The 25933-nt window shown below is 41.0% G+C and overlaps 2 protein-coding genes and 1 long non-coding RNA gene across 7 annotated transcripts in view; 1 reads left to right on the top strand and 2 right to left on the bottom strand.

The window, feature by feature from the left end:
* Positions 1-25933, top strand: part of LOC309512805 — a 159193-nt gene that overhangs the window by 3397 nt on the left and 129863 nt on the right. The gene's annotated exons all lie outside the window — the stretch shown is intronic.
* On the bottom strand, positions 7610-13507 carry LOC309477000 (uncharacterized protein; the record flags this gene model as incomplete). The annotated part of the gene is made up of 3 exons (XM_082140156.1): positions 11881-13507; positions 11423-11498; positions 7610-8896 (listed from the first exon to the last, which is right to left on the bottom strand). Exons 2-3 carry the CDS (start codon positions 11495-11497, stop codon positions 7610-7612), a joined length of 1362 nt encoding a protein of 453 aa, XP_081996282.1. The 5' UTR covers position 11498; positions 11881-13507.
* Positions 14946-18766, bottom strand: LOC309505644 (uncharacterized protein). 4 transcript variants are annotated; one of them, XM_082179075.1, is made up of 6 exons: positions 18634-18766; positions 17926-18243; positions 17463-17828; positions 17236-17295; positions 17010-17031; positions 14946-16872 (listed from the first exon to the last, which is right to left on the bottom strand). In XM_082179075.1, the coding sequence occupies exons 1-6, from the start codon at positions 18692-18694 to the stop codon at positions 16809-16811; spliced, it is 891 nt and encodes a 296-aa protein (XP_082035201.1). In that variant the 5' UTR covers positions 18695-18766; the 3' UTR covers positions 14946-16808. The 4 variants fall into 4 exon arrangements, with proteins under 4 accessions (XP_082035201.1, XP_082035199.1, XP_082035200.1 ...); XM_082179073.1 differs by having other exon boundaries at positions 17010-17090; positions 18634-18765; XM_082179074.1 differs by having other exon boundaries at positions 17010-17090; positions 17463-17822; positions 18634-18765.

The following is a 25933-nucleotide window of genomic DNA, read 5'->3' as shown; positions in this document are numbered from 1 at the left end:
AAATCTTTTGTAACATTACACGTTTTAAGGTCATTTTTGATCACTTTAATGCATCCTTCCTGAAAAAAATTCTGCCCTACCAACATTTTTGCACGGCAGTGTACATTCAGTAGGTTATTATTGCAATATAAACACTGTCAGAGTGATCAACAAGGTATCTCTTCATTTACCAGTCGAAGACATAGCAACTTTCTGCTCGTTTACTCATTGCACTGTCAAGGTCTTCACAATATCTGTCGTGGTACCAGTCTCTGCAGCAATTATTTTACAGCAAATACTGCATCGCGCGCTGTGCACACTTTTGATTGACTTTTCCACATCTTTAGGGTATTGTGTGTGTGTGCTCGCATCTCATATGAGTATGTGCGCGAGTTTGTGTGTGTGTGTGTGCTCGCGTCTCATATGAGTATGTGCGTGGAGTTTGTGTGTGCGCGCACCTCTCATATGAGTATGTGCGTGGACAGTTTGTGTGCGCGCACGCGTCTCAAATGAGTATGTGCGCGGAGAGTTCCGCGCGTCTTGTGTGTGTAGAGTTTGCGTGTATGTGCGTGAGCGACTTTAGGTGTGTCGTTGTGCATTTCATATGTATTTGTTTGAGCAATGACGTTAACCCCTTAGGTATCGAAATCTTGAGTCATTTTTCGATACTCGATAGTATCGAGGCAATTCGGTCGGTACCTAAAAAGTATCGAACTCAGTACCCAGCCCTAGCGGGACGAGCTACTGACTGCACGCCGGCATCCGGTTTCCCCTATGCCGCCTTCAGCTTGCCGTCTCCCACCTGCTGCGCCATCCGGCGTGTTATATCCTTTCTGCTCGTGTGTGTGCTCGCCGTCGCGTCACACACACTTCCTGTAAAAGAGAATTTTTTTTGTGGGCGTTGTTCCAAATGCCCCGCGACAACTGCGGCTCGTGCAGAGCCCCCATCGCCGGTGGGGATCTTCACATCCTCTGTTTCCTGCCAGTGATTCGGCTGCCCGGAATGCGAGGTCATATGATGTTTTAATTAACAAGGTTCGGGAGGAGCACGTTCAGATAATTAACACAAGTGGAGAGCACTCAGCAATCAATGGTAAGAGGTGTATATATACTCAGCAGTCTCACCTCATTCCATTGACAGTTTTTGCAGCATCCTAGCAGCTATGTCTCAAACAAGCTCTTCCAACGAAGACATTAACACCAAGGATGCACCTTCGCACTCCGCCGATCCAACGGTCATCCCTTCTACACTGGTCGTCGCACTTGAGCCCCCGGCTTCTCCCCGCGGCCGCACAACGGCCCGAACAGCCCGGCGCTCAACAAGACGCCGAGACCAGTCTTCGCCGCCCCCGGCAAGACTCCCATCTTCTTCCTCAGCTTCCTCCTACCGCTCGGCCATCCCGACGATCCCACCCATCGGGAAATGGACCGTAGCTGGACTGAGGCAAGCGCTGGGTAACTCAGACTTACAAGCTTCAAGGAAAATGAGTCTCCTTTCAGTCCACTCCCAAGACGACCCACAGGCAGAGCAAAGCCCGCAGGGCTCAAAGTTCGCCTGCCCAGTCACCACCGTCGTCTTCCCGCACAGGACGCGGCTCGCTTCGGCCATCGAGTCGCCGCAGCAACAGGCCCTCAGCGAGCCTGGGCTAAGCTCCAGATTTCGCCATGGCAGGTCCACTACCACCTTTCGATGAGGCACAGCCCTCCACCTCTGCTTCCGCTGCCGCAGCGCCGCATGCAGCCGGGCCCAGCGGCCTCCCCACAGCCGCTCAGTTTTATTCTCCCGCTGTTCATAACCCTTTTCCTTTTCAGTGGCCTCCAGCTCCAGTGGCAGACACTAGCGCGAAGCTATCACCGCTAGCATCACAGACCCAACAATGTCAACAGTTCTACCCAACAGGTTACAACCCCGCCCATTTCCAATGGCCTGCAGCTCCAGTAACTCAAACGAGCGCGGGCCCGCCTCCGCTTGCAGCTCAAGCTCACAGTGCTTTCTATCATCCCTCACATCCTACAGCTAACTTTCCTTTTCAATTTTCAGCTCGAGAAAAAAAATAAATAAAAAAAAATAGAGCGCTCAATCTCAATCGGACGGAGTGAGAACTTTCCCAGTAGAGCACTTACGTTTTCTCTTTCATCAGCGATGCAGTGTGAGAAAATCTCCTGGGCAAGCACTCATTTTCCTGTTTCCTTTCCGTCCAGCAAGCATTGGTCTCACAGCGGACGGAGCGAGAACTTTCCCGGTAGAGCACTTACGTTTTCTCTTTCATCCAGCGATGCAGTGTGAGAAAATCTCCCCGGCAAGCGCTCATTTTTTCCGCTTCCTCTTTCCGTCCAGCGAGCATTGGTCTCCCAGTGGACGGAGTGCGAACTTTCCCGGTAGAGCACTTACGTTTTCTCTTTCATCCAGCGAGCATTTGGTCTCACAGCGGATGCAGTGTGAGAAAATCTCTCGGGCAAGAACTCATTTTTCCTCCTTTCTGTTTCCTCTCTGTCCAGCGAGCATTTGGGCTAATAAAGCGCAAATCCTAAATTTGCTAATCCTAAAGCGCAAATCCTCCCGATCGGTCACTGTAAACTACAACCGCTCCCCGTTCGCAGACCAACAGGGGCCGTCAGTCCAGGCAGTGAGCCTCCATTACGGGCCTCCCCGGTCAAGCATCCAGGCCCCTTCTCGAGATGCCAGCCCGCCAAACTCTGCACTCATTTGGGGGGTCTTTAGTCTGGCGGCTGTCCTCTGCTCTTTAGCCTTTGGGGGGAGTACTCTGGGTTCGGGCCGAACTCAGAGCTCGGAGCCCTCTCTCCTGACAGCACGCCAAATACGCATTAAACTTTACCCCTTCAAATTATATGTAAGTGTGAACTCGTGAAATTATGTTTTAATTAACAAGGTTCGGGAGGAGCACGTTCAGATAATTAACACAAGTGGAGAGCACTCAGCAATCAATGGTAAGAGGTGTATATATACTCAGCAGTCTCTTATATGTAATTGCCTCTTATATGTAAGTGTGAACTCGTGAAGGCCTTGTCGACCCTGTGGGCTTGACTAGCTTCCTTCAGCGAGGATCCCACTCCCCCACTGCTCTCTCTCGGGCCGCGCCGTAAAAAGCACCGTTCGCAGAGAGCCCCGGAGCAATCTGCACGCGATCTCACGCCGTGGTCGAAACTATGGTGAAAAGCGAAGTATCACATTTACTGCATGCCGAAATAGCGAAATGAAAAGGGGCTTTAGAAACCGTTCCTCCAACACAGAGCGAGGCGGGTTTTTACCGTCGCTATTTTCCAGTTTCCAAAAAGCGTTAAAAATGCTGACAACCAAACAAATCCTCGTGCAAATTCACCCGGGGGATTGGTTTATCTCAGTGGATCTGAAAGACGCATACTTTAAGATACAGATAGCACCCCGTCTCAGGCCATTCTTGAGATTCGCCTTCGAGGGTCAAGCTTATTAGTACACTGTCCTTCTGTTCGGCCTGTCTATAGCACCTTGCACGTTTGCCTTAAGACAACGAGGTATGCGAATACTGAACTATCTCGACGATTGGTTGATTTTAGCTCAGTTGGAGGCAGAACTGGTGACTCACAAAACCTGGCTACTCAGTCATTTAGAATGTCTGGGTCTCAGAATCAACATGACCAAGAGTTCACTGTTCCCCAGCCAGAATATTTCCTTTCTGGGAACAGACATAGACTCTGTGTCGATGAGAGCGCAGCTGACGTCACAGCGCGCGCTCTCCATCTAGCGCTTAGCGGCATCATTCAAGGCTGCCAACTTCACTCCTCTCAAAACATTTCAGAGGATTTTAAGCCGTATGGCCTCAGCTTCTCCAGTACTTCAGCTGGGTCTGCTGCATATGCGCCCCCTCCAGTACTGGTTGAAGACTCAAGTTCCGTCTCGTGCATGGATTTCGGGTCACTTTCGTATCAAGGTAACCCGCAGTTGTATCGAAGCCCTGGATCCTTGGAAAGCAGCTGACTGGTATCAGTCAGGCGTTAGTATGGGGACTGTCTCAAAGCTAAAAATCGTCTCAAAAGTTGCTTCCAACCTCTGTTGGGGTGCCCTTCACGAGGGCAGGCCAGCCTCTGGCCTTTGGTCAGGCTCGGAGAAGCGCCTGCACATAAGGTTGAGCTGTGCCTGGAAATTTTCCTCCCGTACATAAAGGGCCACCACGTCTTAGTCCGATCGCACAACATGTCAGTGGTGTCCTACATAAACCACCAGGGTGGTCTCAGATCTCGGAGCTTGTACACTATGGCCAAGCGCCTTCTCGTGTGGGCTCAGCACAACCTGCGCTCGCTGAGAGCAGCGCATGTGCCTGGCAGCCTGAACCTGGGTCCAGACAGGCTATCCAGGGGTAACGTTCCCCCCGGGGACTGGTCCCTTCACCCTCGGGTGGTTCAGTCGATATGGAGCATCTTTGGCAGGGCAGAGGTCGACCTCTTCGCCTCAGAAGACAATGCTCATTGCCCAATATATTTCACGAAGAGCAGGGACGCCAGTGAGAAGGGACCTCCAGTGAGAAGGGGACAGATTCCAGTGAGAAGGGACCTCCTCTCACAGGCCAAAGGGATGCTTTGGCACCCTTGTCCCGACTTGTGGGCCCTCCATGTATGGCCCATCAACGGGTACCCAGTAACCTCCCGGAGGGAGTGTTAAACACTATTACAGAGGCTAGAGCCCCCTCTACCAGGTGGCTGTACGCTTTGAAATGGTCAGTGTTCTCCAGCTGGTGTTCGGGTAGGAACCTGGACCCCCACTGTTGCGGAGTAACAGGGGTGCTCTCTTTTCTCCAAGAGCTTTTGGACACGGGTAGATCCCCCTCCACGCTCAAGGTATATGTGTCGGCCATAGCGGCATCTCATGTCCCTGTGTCCGGTCAGTCGCTGGGAAAAGACGACCTAGTCGTGCTTTTCCTCAGAGGGGCTAGGAGGTTAAACCCCCCTCGACCCCCATCAGTTCCCATTTGTGACCTTTCCATGGTCCTAGAGGCCATGAAAGGTGATCCATTTGAACCACTGCAGTCAGTGGATCTAAAATACCTCTCACTTAAAACCGCTTTTCTGCTGGCCCTGGCCTCAGTCAAATGCGTGGGTGACCTGCACACGCTCTCAGTAAGCGCTTCCTGTCTTGAGTTTGGGTTTGCCCTGTCAAGTTTGCCCTGTCATGGCCCTGAAAGTCTAAGTGGAACCTTCTGCCGTTTTCAGACAATCAGAACAGGTCTTTATATCCTTTGGTGGTCGCACTAAAGGTCTGACCACTACAGAGCAAAGTCTCTCACGATGGATAGTTGATGCTATCTCACTGGTTTATGAGTCCAAGGGTCTCCGCTGCCCTCTGCGCATCAGAGCGCACTCTACTAAAGGCATGGCCTCGTCTTGGGCTTGGTCCAGTGGGATTTCACTTCAGGACCTTTGTGCGGCAGCAGGCTGGGCCTCTCCGTCTACTTTTATCAGGTTCTATAACCCGGAAGTTCCCGCTTTACAAGCTAGAGTGTTATCGATGTAAGACACCTCCTTACAGCTACTGTGCCCGACTTCGCCTGGCTCAGCTGTTTTTTACTTTGTTAAGCATATATACTTTCTTTCATATATATTGTACATTCATGAGTTGGCCCTACTGGTCCTTCCCTACATATTCCTGTATTCACTAACGTGTTAGCCTGGGGTATTATAATCATTATTACTTCTCTTCCTATAAGCCCTGGGCACGTACCCTGGGATATTGGTGGAAGATAATTGAGCATGCACTGCGCCTTACATTGGGTTCCCGACCCGTGGCGTAAGCCAGCTTACGCAATACGAGAGTACTCTCGAAAGGGAACGAGTATTGCGTAAGCTGCCATGCAGTATGCTCTGATCTGGGATCGCTTTAGTCAATGAAAACCAGGGAACCTATGGAAAGCGGAATTTTTATAGCTATAAGCCACTCCCCTCCTGGCGGGCTGTGATGCAGAATGAGCGCCAAGCGCCCTCATTGGCTCTTACGTCTCTGCCGCCTCTCCATAGGTTGCAGTAGTTGCCGCAGAGCAGCCAATAAGCGCGCGAGCCGTCTCACTTAGGTCTGCTTGCTGCCAGTGTGGCCAACTTAGCGACTTTTTCGCAATTTTTTGCGACTTTTCAGACCCCCTTAGCAAAAATTTTTCAAAAAAGCGACTAGCGACTAATCTACCGACTTTTTGGACAAACCTCTGTAACCTTCAAATGTTGCCAATACTGTCCGGCGAGCACGAGGTCTTGCTTTCTCCCCGTCGTCACTCTCTCTAGCTGTGTCTACCTTGTTCAGTGAATGGCTGAGAGGAGCAGCAGCACGTTTATCTGTTGAGCGCACGGCTGTTGACAGACAGACTTGAATGAGTAGTGTTTTTCCACTGCTTTTCTTTTGTTTTATATTTAAAGAATTTAGTTTAACCATTTTAATTTCCTTTCTTTTCTTGTGCTTAATACTTGTAATACTCACTATCACATAGCTTTAGTTCATCCGGTTCCCGAACTCTCTCAATTCAGATAATTTTCCACATAGGCCTATAAAAATTTTTTGTCATTCACTATATCATAGCTACTCGTTCTTGTCAAAAAAAAAAAAAAAAAGATAGGAAATGAGAACAGCTCTATTTGACATTCGGCTATATTATATTATATTATAATATATTATATTATATTATATTATATTATATTATATTATATTATATTATATTATATTAAATACAGTATGTGAGCATTCATTTAGAGGGAAAACACATTAAGCAGGCTCAGTACAAAGCGATCACGTCATTAATATATGCTAATTGACGTATGACGTCATCGAGCGACATTTAGGGAAGGCGTTAGCTAATTTCCTGTGAAAATAGTTGGCAACACTGCTTGGTGCAGCACTGCATTTTACATTAAAGGAAAATTATAAGGATAATTTTTGCTTCAATATTCTCGAGAAAAGGAGTTTCACGTAACCAAGGTTACGTTAGTAACCGAGACGATTTAATTTAGTTGCAGTGGCACATGAACTGGCAGAAACTATTTGTGGCCAGCTCATATAAATGTTATTCTTCATACACTGACATTTGTTTTACACATGTATGCAAAGAGTAAAACATTCACTTTAATTTGAATGTTATTTAATACAGGTTACACTTAGTTATTACAGGTTATGTTGAACAAACTCTTTATTCTGAAGATTTATTTTGTTAACTTTCAATAGTGCAAAAAATGTCATTATTTAGTTGCAGCCTACTGTTTGCTTTAAATTGTACAAGTTGTTCATGTCAACTCTTCAGTCAGATAGATGGCTTTGAACTGTTAAAATTAGTGAATGGTTCATTCTTCATACATTTACAGTACAGGTGAAACTCGAAAAATTAGAATATTGTGCAAAAGTTAATTTATTTCAGTAATTCAACTTAAAAGGTGAAACTGATATATTATATAGACTCATTACATGCAAAGTGAGATATTTCAAGCCTTTATTTGTTATAATTTTGATGATTATGGCTTACAGCTATGAAAACCTTTTCACTATATTCTCATTTTGAATTTGGGGTTTTCATAAGCTGTAAGTTATGATCATCGAAATTATAACAAATAAAGGCTTGAAATATGTCACTTTGCTTGTAATGAGTCTATATAATATATTAGTTTAACTTTTGACAGATCCTTGTATTGCTTGCTCCAAGATGACAGGTGCAAGTTTTATTGGGAGATACTTCTCTTTCTTCCAGCCAAATAGAATTATTCGGGCAACACTTTCCCACTTTTCTTTCCCAAAATCATGCCGAAGAAAAGGAACTTTAAAATTGTTCCCCAGTGTGCATTGATCATAAAATTCCTGCCAAAATTCTGATAGGCAATCCCTGAACACTCCACCGACGTCATGGCCCATCTCAAACTGTCCATTTGGGAGGAGCAACTTCACTTCCACATCACTCTGTGTATGTGCAAGGGTTTCATCACAGAAATGTGCAATAAGTTCAGAAAATATCTGTCCGCGATGAACAACAAGAATTCTTTTGTGAGGAACTACTGGTTCTGGGCTCAGAGGCAAAGTGTCATCTAAGGTTTGTTCATCTATTCCAGTGATGTCTCCGGTTAAAAATGTCACTACATCGCTTGCATCCAAATAATCTGGTGAGGTCATTGATGAACTTTGAAAAGGGACATTCAGATCATCTGCATCATTCTGATCCTCTGTGGAATGTAAGGGAGACACGTCATTGTTGGCTGTACTTTCCACAAAAATTACATCTGTGTCTGAAGCTTGAAAGAAGTCATTCACTCTCCTGGAAGAAGTGGGAAGACTTTGATCCTGGTTATTTCTGTGCAAGTCATCTATTGTGTCTGAATCTGATATGTCCACTCCACTTTCTGTTTCCTCTTCCCTAATGATCTTTTTTGTTGTGAGGTAGAACCTCATCATTGTGAGTTTGGATGTATTATACATTTCCCCCACTGTAGTTTCTTCATCTAGTGACACTTCCTGATAATTTGTTAGATCCAATTCAAACTCAGAAACACTGCCATGAGAATTTTTTTCATTTGGGAAAAACAAACGAATTGCCTCCTCTATCAGTTCTTTCCTTTTCCAGTCTTTTGGCACACTCAACTTCCTTGTTCCCCCTCCTTTTTTAGCTCTCATTTGAACAAAGCCCTGTCCATCATAGTGCATCCACCCAATCTCAACTTTTCTTGCAGTACGCTCACGCTGAGAAATGTTTGTTCTAGTTGTTTGGTTTTCAGTTTGTGAATTGTTTGTTTTTGGTCTTTTGCTCAGTTTTGATTTTAGGCGCTCAAACAGCTTTGACTTCCTGCAAGTTGGCTCAGTTTCTTGCCTCCTACAAAATCCCAAAACTGCCAGTCTGTCTCCATATGAAGGAAAATAGCTTCTCATCTGGTCATCAGTCATTAGCAGTAGGACGCTGACATCAATCTGCAAATAAACACATTTTTGAGTATTATGCAATACAACAAAGTTGATACAATTCATACAAGCATCTAGGTCTGGGTTAATCCTACTAATCATATACCTGCCTTCAAGAAATTGTTCGCACAAAGGGAACATTTTATCATTAAAAAAAAAAAAAAAAAGATTTCAGTCTGAGCTGTTGTTTTCCAAAAAATCAGTTATAAAAGGCAATGGTTATTTTCATATTTTTTGTCAGTCATTATGCCTCACACACAATTGAGCATTCAAGCCTTTTTGAGCAGAACATGCTATAGGGCTTGTTAGTATCAGTAGAAAAAAAAAAACATAGCTTTGTTTTAGCATTTTTACATTTAATTTTAGTGCTTTTACATAGATTAACTTCCCCACAGTAGTATCCACATTATTTTTAATGTAAGAACAGCTCTGCCTTTAGTAACTTTAATGTGTCGAGTTGTCCACTTCTAGTTATTTTAGCTGTACAAAAACAGTAAGTTATGCTGCTTGATAGCAAACTGGTATTTACAATCATATTATTTTAATTAATTATAATAATAATGATGATTATGAACCCAAAAGCGCTGCGCTGTATTTGCGCTGTACACAATATTTGAATAAAGTCGTTATTTTTGTTTGTTTTTGTACACAAAAAGTATTCTCGTCGCTTGATAAACTGAAGGTTGAGCCACTTGGACTATTTTAACAATGTCTTTACTAACTTTTCTGGGATGGCAGATATCAATCCCATAGAAGCCTCATGGAGGAGAGAGACAGCTCTCAGATTTCATCAAAAATATCTTAATTTGTTTTCTGAAGATGAACAGAAGTCTTACGGGGTTGGAACAACATGAGGGTGAGTAATTACTGACAGAATTTTCATTTTTGGGTAAACTAACCCTTTAAGGGGCACACAGAGGGAAATTGTGACATCTCAAATGGAGCTATTTCAATTACTATTCTATCCTAGCACTTCAAAAGGGAGGAAAACACAAACTCATATTTTAAATTGAGAAGTTAGCTTTGATGGTATAAAACTTGCAGAATGTTTTTATTGAATAGTATCCTCTTATAGGTGTAAATAACATTTAGATTTTCCATTTCATGACCCTTTTAATATTAAATATTAATTTCTAATTTGAAACACTTATGGTTTGTCATTGACTGACAAAATAAATAGCTTTTTTACATTCCATATTAGGTTTATTTAAGGTATATATATATATATATATATATATATATATATATATATATATATATATATATATAATTTGAGCCCACTTATGTTCTAGATAAGCCCACATGTTTGTTTTAATGTAATATTCTACACATTGTAGGGCTGAGCAAATATGGGCAGAACTCTTTACTGTCCTAGTACTTCAAAAATGTGAATTAAATTTGGCACAATGGCCTTCATCATCACAGTATGCTAATGCCTATCTAGTGCAAGGGATTTCATCAATATGCTGATTGAGGACTGTTGGGACACTCCAGGCACAGGATGGTTCTGTCGGGAGAGAGAGTCATTTGCAACTCAATGACACGTCTGTACCATTTGCTTCACAGGACATACAGTACTGTATATGCTTTCACCTACATACTGTTTATTATTAGTGTGTTCTAATATGTAACTATGCCATGTTGGGTCTCATCTGACAGCCTATAAACTGAAATGAATGGTGGTGAACTTAATAGAGATATTAAAGTATCCTAATGTACAATCTAAGTACTATTGGTTAAACATTCATTGAGGAGAATGTTAATGTTCTTCTCCCACTCTTGATCTCCACACATTTGCCTCATCTTTTGGTTTCCTGTCGGTTGGGTTTGGTGTTGGTATTCCACTCATGTTTAACAGTGCTTTGCTCAGGGTATAAGAAGGAAAGGTAACTGTGGATCTAGGAGAAAGGCTTTAACCCTGCCACTCCCGCACACCGGTGCGTAACCTCATACTACAAGAAAGGCTTTTACGGCCTCTTCTGCACAACAGTGCATTATTTGTTACAACTGAGTTTCTATACAGTATGTTGTTTCATTCTGCCGTCTGCATATTTAAACATGTAACGTAATAAATGACTTTGCCTGCTTTAAGGCTTTGAGAATCTTTCCTTTCATCACTGATTATGTTGAAAGCTAAAGTGATTATATCTTTCGTTATCCAAACGTTCAGCTTAAATCCTATGTTTTCCTAAGATCTAAGAAAGACCTTTACAGAAATACGAGGTTAAAGAGTAACAACAACTTTAATGGAGTCAGATTAATTATATTGGAGTCAGATAAATATTTGAAGTATACACGTCATCATTCAACTGCATTTTTTTCCAATTATTAGTCAAAAATAGCAGCGCAAGTTTCCAGCCTTACACATTTTATAAAATAAACATTAAATAATCTCAGTAAGAAATACATTTGTAAGTAGGCCTAAATGGTATGTGGGCTTAAAATGGTCACTTCCTCCAAATAATGACAATTTTCATTTTTGGGTGAACTATTCCTTTAATTTTTCAGTGGGTTAATTCATTTGTTCAATATTACCTTGTCCTCCTCCAGCCTTTTTATGGTGGTTTCTGGAATGTTCCTCTCCCTCAGAAAAAAGATAAATTCGTCCATCCTGTAATAATGATAGTTAAATAGAAATTAATAACGAGATCAAACTGAGGCCAATATTAAGTCTATAGTATGTAAGCCATAAAACCAAATATCTGTGTCGTTATGGTCAATATGTGTTGTGCATAACAAAGCAAGCTCCTGTCCTGATGCAAAACAGTTTTGGTTCAGTGACATTAAAATACTGGACTGGATATTATATTAAATCACTCTTTATAAACATAAAATCAACACTTAACATGCAAGAAGATTAGGCTACGTAATAGACAACCTTAGCACGCGCACGTTACCAAAACTAACATTTTATACTTGCCCAACGTATTTTATTAACACATGCTGATCGTATGGTAAATGATTAGCATGCCAAAGAATAAATATGATCGAACCTTGTCGCCGGAAAATGTCCCGCAAAGCTCTGTTGTTGACGATGGAAAGGATCGTGTGGTCTCTCGTGGCCTCTATGCTCGTGGCTTCCTATGGTGCGAGAAGGTCAAAGTTGATATCAATTGCGCGAAAAAAAGTCAGAATTCTGACTTTATATCTCGCAATTCTGACTTTATATCTCAGAATTCTGACTTTATATCTCGCAATTGCGACTTTATTTCTCAGAATTGCGACTTTATATCTCAGAATTCTGACTTTTTTTCTCAGAATTCTGACTTTATATCTCGCAATTGCGACTTTATTTCTCAGAATTCTGACTTTATATCTCGCAATTGCGACTTTATTTCTCAGAATTCTGACTTTATGTCGCAATTGCGACTTTATTTCTCAGAATTGCGACTTTATATCTCAGAATTCTGACTTTATATCTCAGAATTCTGACTTTATTTCTCAGAATTGCGACTTTATATCTCACAATTCTGACTTCATATCTCGCAATTCTGAGAAAAAAAGTCAGAATTGTGAGATAAAAAGTCGCAATTTATTTTTTTTATTTTTTTTTCTGTGGCGGAAACAAGCTTCCATACTTAACTAAGACGAGTTGATACATACCTCTCTCATCTCAGTGCGTGCACTTAATCGCTCTAGCGCGGGTTAAAAAGGATAACTATAATGTATGGCGGAATAGCACTTTTGGAAGTACTTCGACTCGGCGCAGTAAAAAGTCACGCCTGATCCTCTTCCTAGTGGGTTCCTAGTCATACTTGCCAACCTTGAGACCTCAGAATTAGGGAGATATTTAAAAGGGGGGAGGGAGGAGGGGGGAGGGGGGGTTTATTTGACAAATTCATTTCCTTAAAGGAGAACTCCGGTCAATTTTTAACATAGACAGTATATAACCTGCTTTTACAAGTGCAAGTTTACATTACAAGTGCACAGGTCATGTGAGTGATTCCTTTAGAGTTAACACGGGTGAATCTGACTGCAGTAGATGTGAAAGATATGAATAAAGTTAATTCGGCCAGCGATTGTCGAGTTCACGCGCATATGTTTAGTTACCTATGATCACGCGCGTGAACTCGACAATCGACTACTTTGGACTTCAACCGAAAACAGGATGTAAATACAGGTATGAGCGCTGGCCGAATTAACTTCATTTTAACGGATGGTGTAGCAATATTGTTGTCCAGGTGGAAATCGGGAGAAATTCGGGAGAAAGGTCGGTCCGGGAGATTTTCGGGAGGGGCTTTGAAATTCGGGAGTCTCCCGGAAAAATCGGGAGGGTTGGCATGTATGTTCCTAGTGGGAAGAAGATCAGGCGTGACTTTTTACTGCGCCGAGTCGAAGTACTTCCAAAAGTGCTATTCCGCCATACATTATAGTTATCCTTTTTAACCCAAAGTAATGTATGCCATACATTATAGTTATCCTTTTTAACTCGCTTAGAAAAGCGCCACGTTTTATTTTGTGTCACCATACTTGGTCGTATAACTACTCGTGTAACTGTTTTTAAATAGGGAAAACGTTGATGTGTTTGGTCACTTCTAAATTCATTGCTGCTAGATACCATTGAATATACTGGGGTAAGCTAAGTGCTTTCAAAGTGTCACCACGCGCTGGAGCGATTAAGTGCACATCTCTTTGACCTAGCATACACATAACACAATATAGACTTCTATAATTCAATGTTAGGCTGCATAGATTAGGTCAGCTGGAACCGGGAACACTTCCCATAAATCCTGATGTACTCGTTACATCATAAGAAGAATGGCATCTACACTAATTTTAGTGTCTTTGTTTATCCCGAGGTTTTCCCGCAGCCTGCCGGATCCAGGCCGTATCCAGATCTGATGAAGGACCTGCGCCTGGACCCGATGACAACGCAGTGCTGAAGTGCCAACTCTCTCCCTATGGAGGATCCCTTTACCACTCTACAGATAAAGCTTCGTCGGGAAACTCAATTCGCGTATCTACCCCGAATTGATAAAATAAAATAAAATTCTGTATCAAAAATTATAAGGAAACACCAGTACTTTGTTTAGGCTTGGTCTGTAGGGAATTACAAACCTGCGCACATATATTCAAACGCACATAACTATAGAACCAATTCTTAATGCGCATGTGAGCACCATCAGCACTTCTCACAGGTTCGCGTTTAAAGTCTGTGTAGAGAGAATGGTGTCGTCTTAGCGGCCCCAAATTTAATAACAAATGATCGTTGCGACGGAAGCGAATCAATCAAAACTAACTTTAGCTGGAAAATAACTTTATTAAAGAACTGCTATAAAGCCAAAACAATCTCTGTTACCTTAAATTATACGCTTATCTCTGTAAAGCTGCTTTGAAACAATCTACATTGTTAAAAGCGCTATATAAATGAAGATGACTTGACTTGACTTGACATGTTGTCACCTATAAAAGGTGTAGAGCAGGGATGTCCAATCCTGCTCCTGGAGGGCCACTGTCCTGCAGAGTTTAACTCCAACCCCAATTAAACACACCTGAACCAGATAATCAAGGTCTTACTAGGCATTCTAGAAACTTCCAGGAAGGTGTGTTGAAGCAGGCTAGAGCTAAACTCTGCTGGACAGTGGCCCTCCAGGACTGAGTTTGGACACCCCTGGTGTAGAGTAAGAGTTGAAGTGTGTTGTACATGCTGACCATTATGTAACATCTGACACTGTTGGATTGCTTTAGGATTTTAATAAATCTTTAAGAACTGACCATTTTCTTGGCCTCATGCTTACCAGGATTTAAACATTACAACATCAGCAATTGCTGGTATACTTGAAATCTCTGAACACATCTAGTGTGTGAAATGTCCTGTATCTGATCATCTCTGTGCATCTCAAGTGTATGGACGTGTACGGGGTTTTCACACACCTTAAGTTTCACTGAAATTTCCAATATCCTAAAAGTCCCAAAGTAAAAGTATTGGGTTAGGATTGTTGCATTATTCCAAATAAATAGATTGAGATTCACAAACAAATGTAAAGAGTTTCACAAAAAAATGATAAAATTCACAAATAAATAGATTAAGATCCACAAATAAATTCTCACAAGTAAATAAAAATATCCCAAAAGAAAAAACTCACAAGTAAATAAAATGAGATTTACAAAAAAAAAAAAAAGTTAAACAAATGTGTTTTGTCACAAACACAACTCTGCTTGGCATTTACTTGTGAACCGCTATCTGTGCATTTGTAAATCACTGCACGCATCTGTGGATTTTGAAACACTTCTAGCGTCAACATGCAGAAAAAGCTACAGATAAGTGGACTCCACCCACCGTTTACTCAAGCCAATCAGATAACAGCTACATTGTTCCAGAATAAGCAGAGAAAACTAAGGGGGAAAATATACTAAACAATAGCAAGGATACTCTGGAACAGCGGGAAGAACAAAACACCACTAAAATAGACAGATTAGACTGACCCTTCTGGTCAGAGGAGAACCTTGACAGAGAGAAGTGAAGAGAGAATGATCAGTCCCAGAAGACACAGATCACACTTATCAGACATCTTCTGTTTCTGTCAGTCTTCCTCTTCATTATTACAGCATCATCAGCTCCTCCTGTGGTTATTAACTTCCTCTGTTCTGATCAACCGAGTGATTAAATCCTGCTAGAGTTGCTGTATAGAGACACGATGCCACAGTGAAGTGTTGCTTTACATGCGTATTGTGAACCGCACTATCTCAACACACATCTGCTCTGAACACAGTTTATAAGATATTCTTTTGCACACAAGAGCATTACTGTTAGTCTCCCTTCCTTATTTTAGCAGTTTCCTGAATTATAAAACAGATTTTAAAAGTATTGTAAAGTAATTATTAGCATCAGCTTGGTAAAAAAATAAACCTGCATTTGCACATGAGCAGATATTAAAGCAGATATTAACTGTCTTCAGGGAGTTTCTACACATGGATTATAACGTTCTGCTTTACTCTCTCCAGCCTTGAGAAATATATCAGATCCAGACTCCTTTATCAACACTACAAATGCTCTGGAAGATCTGGGATGTATTTCTCAAGCACCACTGATTTAACTTCCGCCTCCCTGAACTTCTGGACCACTTTGCTAAAACACTTGAATGAGTCGTTTTCGACCAACTATCTACATTTCTCACACAGAACATCCTCCTGGACAACAACCAGTCTGGCTTCAGAAGCGCCACTAAACTGAGACGGCCCTGCTCTCGGTTATTGAAGCTCTGAGACTGGCAAGAGGAGCCTCCGAATCCTCAGTTCTCATCTTGCTGGATCTGTCTGATGCTTACAGTTAACCACCAAGAAGAGCATCTCAGGAACAGTGCTTCAAGTCTGACCTCTCAGTGGGTCCTTCAGGGTGTCGTGAGGTGTTTAAGACCCAATATCTAGCTCTCGGTTATTGAAGCGGCTTCTCAACTACAACTCGCTTCAGTGGACTTACAGATACATTACCAGCTCATGAAGGGGAATAAACATATTCCTAACACACATCTCAGGAAAGGAGACTTATTAAACACAACTGCAGAGGTTTTATTAAGAAAATTATAGCAATCATTCAAAATGAAAAAAGATGCTAAAAACAGGAATGAACAGAGAAGATCCAAGAATCCTCAAATCAGCTCCATCACACAGAACAGAGAGAGATTATACAGTCTGAGTCTGTCCATTACTGTATTAATATTATATTTAAAGCAGTTTACATATGAAGCGCAATAGAATGACTTTCAACACTGTAGGCAAATATTTCCATAAACCCATATAAATGAAAATAAATCTGGCTTTTTATATGTAAAAAACAAAAACATTTTAATCTAAACTTGATTATGTCACTATAAGTGCTCAGAGTTTTTTCTCTGTTTTCTGAGAAGAAGAAAATAAAACTGAACAATCCTCTGTAAGTTTCTGCTATTGTAAATATTGCTGCAGATTGGCTCTAAACTCATCAGTATTTTATTCTAATATTGTCGGCATCTCTATTTCCTCTGGGTGCTTCGAGTCCTTCCTCCCTGCAAAATAAAAGCATTGACTGACCTGACCTGAGCATTTTCATTGACATACGAGAGTATGTGTTTTTATCATGATTGCAGATTGTTCCAGATCAGATGAGGGTGAATCATCAGATTGTGTGCGGCTCAAAACTCACCAGCTCTTCTTGCACAGATGATCTGAAGAAGAATCACAGTAGGAGCAGCAAACACTGCCATCTCAACAATAATCACAATCACTGCCGGAAACATGAGAGGAAGAAGAGAAACTGTACATGACTGAAGTCAAGGGTATTCAACTATCAACAGTTATTGATGAAGCATTTACAGACTGACTGATAGTTTAATGTTATAAAGCTGTCAGTATAAATGAACGTGTCGTACCTCTGTATAATGATCCAGCAGTCACACTGACTTCAGTTTCTGATGCTGTATCAGCTGGATCTGTGGATCACGTCTGTTAGTTCAGTTCAACACATAATGCCACATATACACAACATCATCATCACATAATACTGGAGCTTCACATCACAGAAATGATGAATATCATTTCTAGTAGAGCCAATCTGTGGAAGTTTTCACAAATCTGTCAGTAAAGAGTGTTTTCTCACCTGAATACTTGACAGTGTATCTGACTGAGGTCTCGAGTTGATTTCTGCGAGTAAGCTGACATCTCCACTCTCTGTTGTCATCTTCATTCAGGAGTGTTGTAGTCAGAGTGATGCTGATACAGCGATCTTGATCTGGAGCTGATGGTGATAATATCTGATATCTGGAGTCTGTCTTCAGATCAACACCAGTCTGATTCACCCACAACAGCTCAACTCCATCAGAACTGACCAAATAATTACAGTCGACTGAAGACAACTGACAGGAGAGAGTCACAGAGCGGCCTGGACTGATCTCAGTCTGTGATGATGAAGATGATGATGATGAAGATGATGAGGATGAAGATGATGATGATGGAGACACTGAAACTGAACACATGACACAAATCACGGACTCTTCAGTCATCATCTGAGTTTAAAGGGAGAATCTGCCCTTTTTAAATTGACCACATAATCATAAACTTACCATGAAGAACATGCAGATAAACAAAAGCAACAGGTCCTTGTTGTCTGTCATTCACATATTGTTGGCAGGTGTATAATCCATAATCTTCTCCTGTGACGTCCTTGATGTTCAGAGAGCAGTCAGACTCCAGACTCAGTCTCTCATGTCTCTCTGTGTCGTTCTTCTTTATCCCTCCAGTAATCAGGTCAACTTCTGAATCACTGAATCTGTTCTTGTAGATCCATGTAGTAGATTTGCAGTCAGAAAGAGCATTATTACAGGACAGAGAGACATTTTCACCAGAACTGATGAACACATTCTCAAACGCTCCACTGGTTCCTGAAACACAGTATATCTCAGTGATCATTATGATATATATTAATACATGAAACCATAAAACATACCAGCATTAAAAGCAGAAGTTTTAAATCATAGTCTTTTTCCTGATTTAAAGCAAACAACACACTCTCCAGAATAAACTATTAGTCTTTATCAGAGAGCTGTTCAAATCACTGACACACTCTTAATATGAAGATAATTCTTCATCATCAGATGTTTGAGTGACACTATGTCCAGTATCAGGAATAATACAGTATGATCTGTGTGTTTCAATACACAACTTTGAGATCAAAACGTGAATGTGTGCAAGAATAAACTGAGCATGTTCAAATGAACTCTTTCCAGACTAATTCCACTAAATATCTTTAGAGAAAATACAGATTTCTTTACCTGTGAGAAGTGAAGAGAGAATGATCAGTCCCAGCAGACACAGATCACACTTATCAGCCATTTTCTGTTTCTGTCAGTCTTCCTCTTCATTATATATAGTTACAGCTCCTCCTTTAAACATCAGCAGCTCCTCCTGTGGTTATTAACTTCCTCTGTTCTGATCAACTGAGTGATTAAATCCGTTGCTATATAGTGACACTATACCAGTGTAACTTTGTCCTCTCTGTAGATTGGGCTCATATAGATTCTGAACTGTGTACTTTAACACTGAGGATTTTGCTCTGTGGTCTTGAATGGTTGACACTCAACTTTCCTCTACAAAACCCGAGATCTAAACCCTGTCTGTGAAACCAGGCCATACTGCACTAGCAATGTGAGCATATTATTACTGTAAACCCATTTTATTTGAGTCCACTAAAAAACTATATTTCACACAATATATATATAGAGCTGCGGCATCATTCAGACACACACACATCACTAGTTACAATCAACATAAAGCTTCATTGAGTATTGAGTGTTGTAATGTGTTGAGTGTTGGATGTAAATCCGGTAACTGGGTTACTTGTAATCTGGATTAGTTATCATTACAGTTATTATAGTTATTGTTATATATTATATATCTCTATGTATAGCGCTGGAGTGCACAGGGGAAATGCACAGTTTGTGAAGAAACTTTAGTTGAGACATGAAGCAGCAACTGTATTGATCTGACAGCAGCATCACAAACCGTAAGAGAATCATTTCATAATGCTTTGTCTGTAAATGATGGAATGACATTAACCAATCATAACAGGGGACACCAGTAATTTCAGACAGGGTTCAGAATGAAGGATGAAAATAATCATTATTGCTAATATACCGTATAACTGTTGAGCTAGTCATGCATGTGCTCCAGAATACATGCAGTGTGTCCTTTGGTGTTGCTATGCATGGTTTGACTGTGACTTCTTAAATCACACTTTGTTTCAAAAGGGTAAAGCCTTGTCTTTTCTAAAACGACTCCTTTCTGTACTCAGAATGAACATCCACATTCCCCATTGAAGTGTCCAACAGACTCACAAGAAGAGGTCAAAGGAAGAGCTTTAGTTGTGTGTGTGTGTGCGTCACATGTCCAACTCATCTGACCTGTTCACACACTTGTTCACTAAAGGTTTGAAGAAGTGTATTCATGTTTGACTTTTCCTCCAACCCACAGAGCATCACACGCTTTAATCTCACTGCTGGCTCACGATCATTAATATAGAGACATTACTTTACAGATTTATTCCAATAACACCTTAAACCATTTGTAAGCTTAGGAGACTAACTGAAACAGAAAACTGAGGCACAGAACTGAAACATAATACAACACCCATCCAAACATAACAAAAGCTCTTTAATTACTGATACATAACTGCTTCTTGATTGTGGCAATCTTCTCAAATACTAAAGTAGGCTATTCATTGCATGGATTATTTTATTATTTTAGAACGTTTCCTGGGGTGCCCTTATAATGTTAGTATGTTTTTTAGATCAAAAGTTATAATTTAGAAATAAAAGCCATATTTCCTAGCCTGATTTCATCCTCTGATTTGAACGCTCTGTTTGAAGGGGCGTGTCTGCTGTGAGACTTCAGTGTAAACTGATTGTGTAAACTGCTGTGATTGGCTGACATGCTTGCATATTAAATATCTAGCATTACATGTGGAACTATCTGGAAAACTTTTACTATTACACGTTTTTACAATTACAGCTATCGGGATTAACGAATCGTGAGAAGTTTAAGTATTTAGATCTATTCCCATCACATAAAAGGTTGCAGTGATGAGCATTGAGCAGATGACAGTCTGTTGATCGCGTGAAAAAAGATCTAATTGCAACGCAGTTTCTGTACTCTCATTAATGCTTTCACCAAGGCAAACATGAGGTAAGTACAGTAAGAGTTTCGTTCTGCAGTGTAACAGCGTCATTGATTTCACAACGAGTTTTGGCAAGTGTCCAGATAAACTCGCACTGTGTGATTGACAGCTTGGGCGATTGGAAAGGGATTGTTCTCTGATCGCTTTCTGTATATATAATATATTAATCACAGTTTAAGTACGATTATTTTCATCCTACTAAGAGAAACGATGTGAAGTTGATCGCTACTTCCGTAGTAAATCACTACTTACCACTTGCTGGAATATAGTTGGAATTGCCCCCTTCTTCAGTATGAGATGCTGAGAGAAGCCTGCTTGATATTGTCCCAGGTTAGAAAAACAGTTTGCGCTGCCCATTTCACCACAGACTAACAACTTCGAATTAAACTGTTGCGGTATCCGATTATAGATAAACCTCAACCACGCCTGTTGACATTTGACTGTGCAGTTCCGCCTGGCATTGAACATGGGCTGGCATATGCACATTTTTTGAGGCGTACATATTAATGATACCAAATGTTGCGTCACAGTCGGTGTTATGTGGAGATTCACCTATTTTTCAGGAGTGTTTTTCAAAAACGAGATTTAAAGGAGAAAACAATGGTGTTTGAGACCCACTGTCCATGTACTGAACTCTTGTTATTTAACTATGCCAAGATAAATTCAATTTCAAATTCTAATATCCTTTAAAATGAGGCTTGAATTTGTTTTGCATCAAATCATTTTCTGAATATGCATTGTGCCATTTTAGCAACCAAAAAAAATCTATATACTGTATATATACACACATATGTTTAGGGTAACAGGATTGACAATTACACTTTAATTTAATGTAGTGTTCCTGTAGATTACGGGAATATTCTCAGGGAATGCATGAATGGATTTAAAGACAATTTAGTGCAGATGGTCTAAAGTGACTTTAGCGTTCAATGTAGTGAATGATCTGATGTAAAGTGTTGTGCAAAACACGAAACTACAAGGTTCTGTTTAGAAAGTCTTTATTGCTGATATTTGGCAACCGTTTGACTGACAGCAGAAGTTCAGGAGTCTTCAGAAGAATCACCAACCTACAAGAATGAATAACATTTCAACTTCAATAATAGAAGGGATGTAAACGTCCTGATCATCTGGTTAGACTTTAATTTGTGATAGTGACTGGCTGACTTTACATTATCCCTTTAAAATGTGTGTAATGAGTGTTGTATGACATGGTTCATGTTAGTTTATCATAGTATGATGATCAATAATTACCATCCATTTGGTCTTCTTGCCGTCATCCTCCTACACCTGAAAGAATAGACTGACACACTGCAGATCAACTAAATCTGTTTGAGTTTTTGATTGCGATCACATCACCTTAATCACACCAGCGGACAGCAGAACATGCGCACATCATTGAGAGCGGTGTCGTCTCCACTTCCCTGTGACTCTTCTACCAGTGTCTGTATGCCGCAGATTCCTTTTCCAAGACACTTCAGAATCAGAATCAGAATCAGAAAGAGCTTTATTGCCAAGTGTGCTTGCACCCACAAGGAATTTTTCTTGGTACTGAAGCTTCCAGTGCACATATACAAATACAAATACAACAAGAAACATAGGACTTTGGACTCCAGAAGCCCCATTCACCCCAGTCTGTGCCGGCACCCTCCAGCACAGCACCTCCAGTGCAGTAGAACCTGGAAAAAATTCAGATGTGACAATATTATGATAAAATATGTAATTGTGCTGTTGGATTGAATGTCAGTCACATGATCACCTGCAGCCGACTGCGAGTGTGATATTAACTAAATGGAGTTAGTTTATGGGGGAAAACTGAGTCCTTAAATAGTCAAATAAAACCAGGATGGGTAAGAGATGGTGCTACAAGTTATAACATCCCTTTCCCACACACTCACCTGATGTTGTTTGCGGCCGTATCATCTCCATCTCCTTGGGAAGATTCAACTTTCAGCCGGAAAGATTTCAAGATTCCAGAAGGACACCATTTGATATCTGTCCACTCACCCCAGCTGAAGAAAACACACAGAGAGGTTGCCTGATCAAATCAATTGTTATTGTCAACAACAACACACAAAAAAAAATCCTCAGTTTATTTATCTAGCTTAAACACTTAAAGGGATACTCCACCGAAAATTTTTTATTCTGTCATCATATACTCGCCCTCATGTTGTTTCAAACCTGTATGAATTTCTTTCTTTTGCTGAACAGAAAGGAAGATATCTAGAAGAATGTCAGTAACCAGACAGTTTTAGATACCATCTAAAACTTCCATAGTATATATTTTTTCCTACTATGGAAGTCAATGTATCTAAAACTGTCTGGTTACTGACATTCTTCTAGATATCTTCCTTTCTGTTCAGCAAAAGAAAGAAATTCATACAGGTTTGAAACAACATGAGGGTGAGTATATGACAGAATTAAAAATTTTCGGTGGAGTATCCCTTTAATGCAAGAATTGTTAATAATTTGAGTTCATTACCCTCCTACTTTGGACTCAATGGTGGTGTATTCATGTGAGTCTGATGGTCCTTTGGACAGATCGATACAGTGAAGACGAATCCCATTGAGCGCTGTATCATCACCATCAATTGGTCTTTCCACCTTAAAACATTTGTGCATTTGGCAGACACTTTCATCCAAAGCAACTTATATTGCATTTCAAGGTACACATTAACATTCTTATCAGTTCTTGCTCTCCCTGGGAATTGAACCCATGACATTAGCGTTGCAAGTGCCAACACTCTACTGTGTGAGCTACAGGAAAGCAATGACACATCATGACATTAAACAAGACAATCTTCCATTTGAAAAAGTAAATAACCCATCACTTAGTAACAGTTATCTTCATGCTCTTTAGTACAGACACTTAATCTTAAGCAGGTGCAGTTCCCTGGAATCAAATGACAAACAGCAACTCAAGAGTTTTGAACCTTTGAAGCGCTCTTCCACCCCATTAGCAAAATAGAGTCAATGCCCAACTTACCTTCAGACTAAACCCTGCGGCGTACTTTCCACTTGGACACATGTCCTTAGACCCCCACGATCCCCACTTCATTCCATTCAACACAGTCAGCTCAGATGCAAAATCTTGGCCATTGCTGAATGGACTTTCTGCAGACGTAACGCTCACATGTCCAATAATGGCTAGCAGTGAAAACACCATGGAAAAGAAATGATGCATTGCTACAGCACTGGCCTGAATACTGATAGTTAGATTAATTTTTTGGTAGACTAGCTGCAGCAAATGATAGAGCAGAGACAGTATAATACCATCACATTCTCAAGTTTATTAAGGACGAAGCCTCATATTTATACACAAGGTTAAGCAGAATCATCCACGATGTCCATTCCATCCAATCAAAATTCATGGATTTCATCAGGTCCCTTTCCACAGGTGTATAAAATCAAGCACCTAGATTATGAATGCAGACTGCATTGTGCTTGATTAATACACCTGTGGAAAGGGACCGGATGAAATCCATGAATACTCAAAGATCAACACCTACCAGATGTGGCATATTAAGAAATGATGTTTTATTAACAAAATCCTGGAGAAGCACGTTCAGATAATTAAACCTAATTAAACACCTGTGGAGCACATTCAGATAATCAAACCAATCAATGAGTTAAGAGGTACATATGTATATATACAGCAGATAATCACGCTTTGAATCAAAGCTAGGAGTCATCAATTCTGGGCTTATTGTTTTTCACTTGGGGTTTCTTTTTCTCTGCTCTAGGCATTGGAACTTTAAGGCTTTTTAGGCAATTTAGCCACTGTATCAAATAAATACCCGGTTGTGTTCGAAAAAATAAGAATTTCTATCAGTTTTTCTTCCAGTTGCGCTTCATTTTTCTGGCCGCTCTCTTAAGGGCCCGAGTGTGCTCGTTGTACCACGGACAAGAGATTTGTGTGTCTTTTGTCTGGAAAAAATCCTCCGATGATGCAAAAACTGAGGATTTTTTGGCCAGAGGCTAGAGACTACAGTCAGTAGGAGGGGCGTCCCGTATGTTCTCAAGTTCAACCCGCCCATAGAAGGTGGGATCTCACTCACAGAATGTACACGTAGTGTCAGCCATCTTTTTTTGGAAGCTAAGCTAACAGGCTCTTGTTCTGTGGAGAAAGCTGAGTAGTAGCTGAGTAGTAAAATCCTCTTTTTCCCGGACATGTCTGGCCGTCGAGATCGTCCAAAATGTCCGGGATTCGGCTTTTGCTTTCTGCAGTCGCCATTCATTGTTTACATGCACACCTTTTGTTTCAATCTAACTGAATTCATTCCGATTGGTGAATCTGAATGTAGTGTTTATATGAACGCTAAACAAGTGATCGGTTGATGTGCATTTTAACATTGCTAAGAAAATACCCGCTCCTCCGTGAGAGACACGAGACCAGTGCGTCTCACAGGTGTCGCTCATCAGTAATCACGCCACCGGCCTCGCGCCGTTCTCCCGCGGCCCTCAACCTCGTCCTGCTCGCCACAGTAAACATAATGAATGGCGACTCTAGAACGCCAAAGCCAAATCCCGGACATTTTGGGTGATCTCGAAATCCCGGGCAGACTCGTCACGGAGACTCACGATAAAACGGCATCTTTTCAGTTTCGAGTCAACTAGTAGCTGCCCTCTGTAACCGGTAGGCGTGGGAGGGGCCTCGTAGGGCAGCGAAGTAAGTGCATTCTGGGAGTTGTTGTTTTTCATCCACATTTCATCCACATTTTCTCAGTCTAAGGCTCCAAATTCAAAAATAATTTCACATTTCTACTAAATAAATGACCCAATTTAAATACACAATCATCTTGCCAAAGGTGAAGTGTCCCTTTAAGCGCAAAGGAGCAACTGTGTCTAAAGTGCTGGAAAAGAGAGAGTTAAAAGTTTCTGTCGCAATATCGAGTTCTTCTAAGCTATCTGGGATGCTGACAGGCGCGCTGGAAGCTGTTTCATGCGGGGGGGCTGGGGGCTGGGGCTGAGGGCTGGGTTGGAAAATATGTGACGTCATTATGGTGTGGCTGACGACAAGACATGAAATTTCTCTGTACTGTATAGGCCTATGTGTTGTAGCCTTTAAAGAAAACATTTAGTTTCATATTTGTTTAAATAGTATAGGCTAATGTTATTTTTTTATTTAAGCAATGTTGATTATGAAAGTGAGAATGCAGCATGAGAAAGATAAAAATACATCATGAGATGGCAATATGGCTGGAGACATGGAGTGGGTAAGACATGATTTTGACCACTTCATTGAGTTTTGTTTTGTAGAAAGACTATTTTTAAAAGATTTTCGTTTTGTATAAATTGTATCTTAATTTTGATCAATGTTTTATCAACCAATTGCCTGTATTTAATAAATATAGAAAATATATAACAATGTAATAAGGCGCCGGCACAATCACTTGCATTGC

This window comes from Leuciscus leuciscus (genome assembly GCF_965113295.1).
Source record: "Leuciscus leuciscus genome assembly, chromosome: 1".
NCBI classification, from domain to species: domain Eukaryota; kingdom Metazoa; phylum Chordata; class Actinopteri; order Cypriniformes; family Leuciscidae; genus Leuciscus; species Leuciscus leuciscus.
This window is presented reverse-complemented; position numbering and strand designations above follow the sequence as displayed.

Coding starts and splice junctions, on each gene's coding strand:
- LOC309505644 (XM_082179073.1), bottom strand. CDS start 18,694: ATGGCTGATAAGTGTGATCTGTGTCTGCTGGGACTGATCATTCTCTCT. Junction 18,244..18,633: donor TCTCTCTTCACTTCTCACAG/GTAAAGAAATCT, acceptor ACTGTGTTTCAG/GAACCAGTGGAGCGTTTGAG. Junction 17,829..17,925: donor TTATCTGCATGTTCTTCATG/GTAAGTTTATGA, acceptor TCATGTGTTCAG/TTTCAGTGTCTCCATCATCA.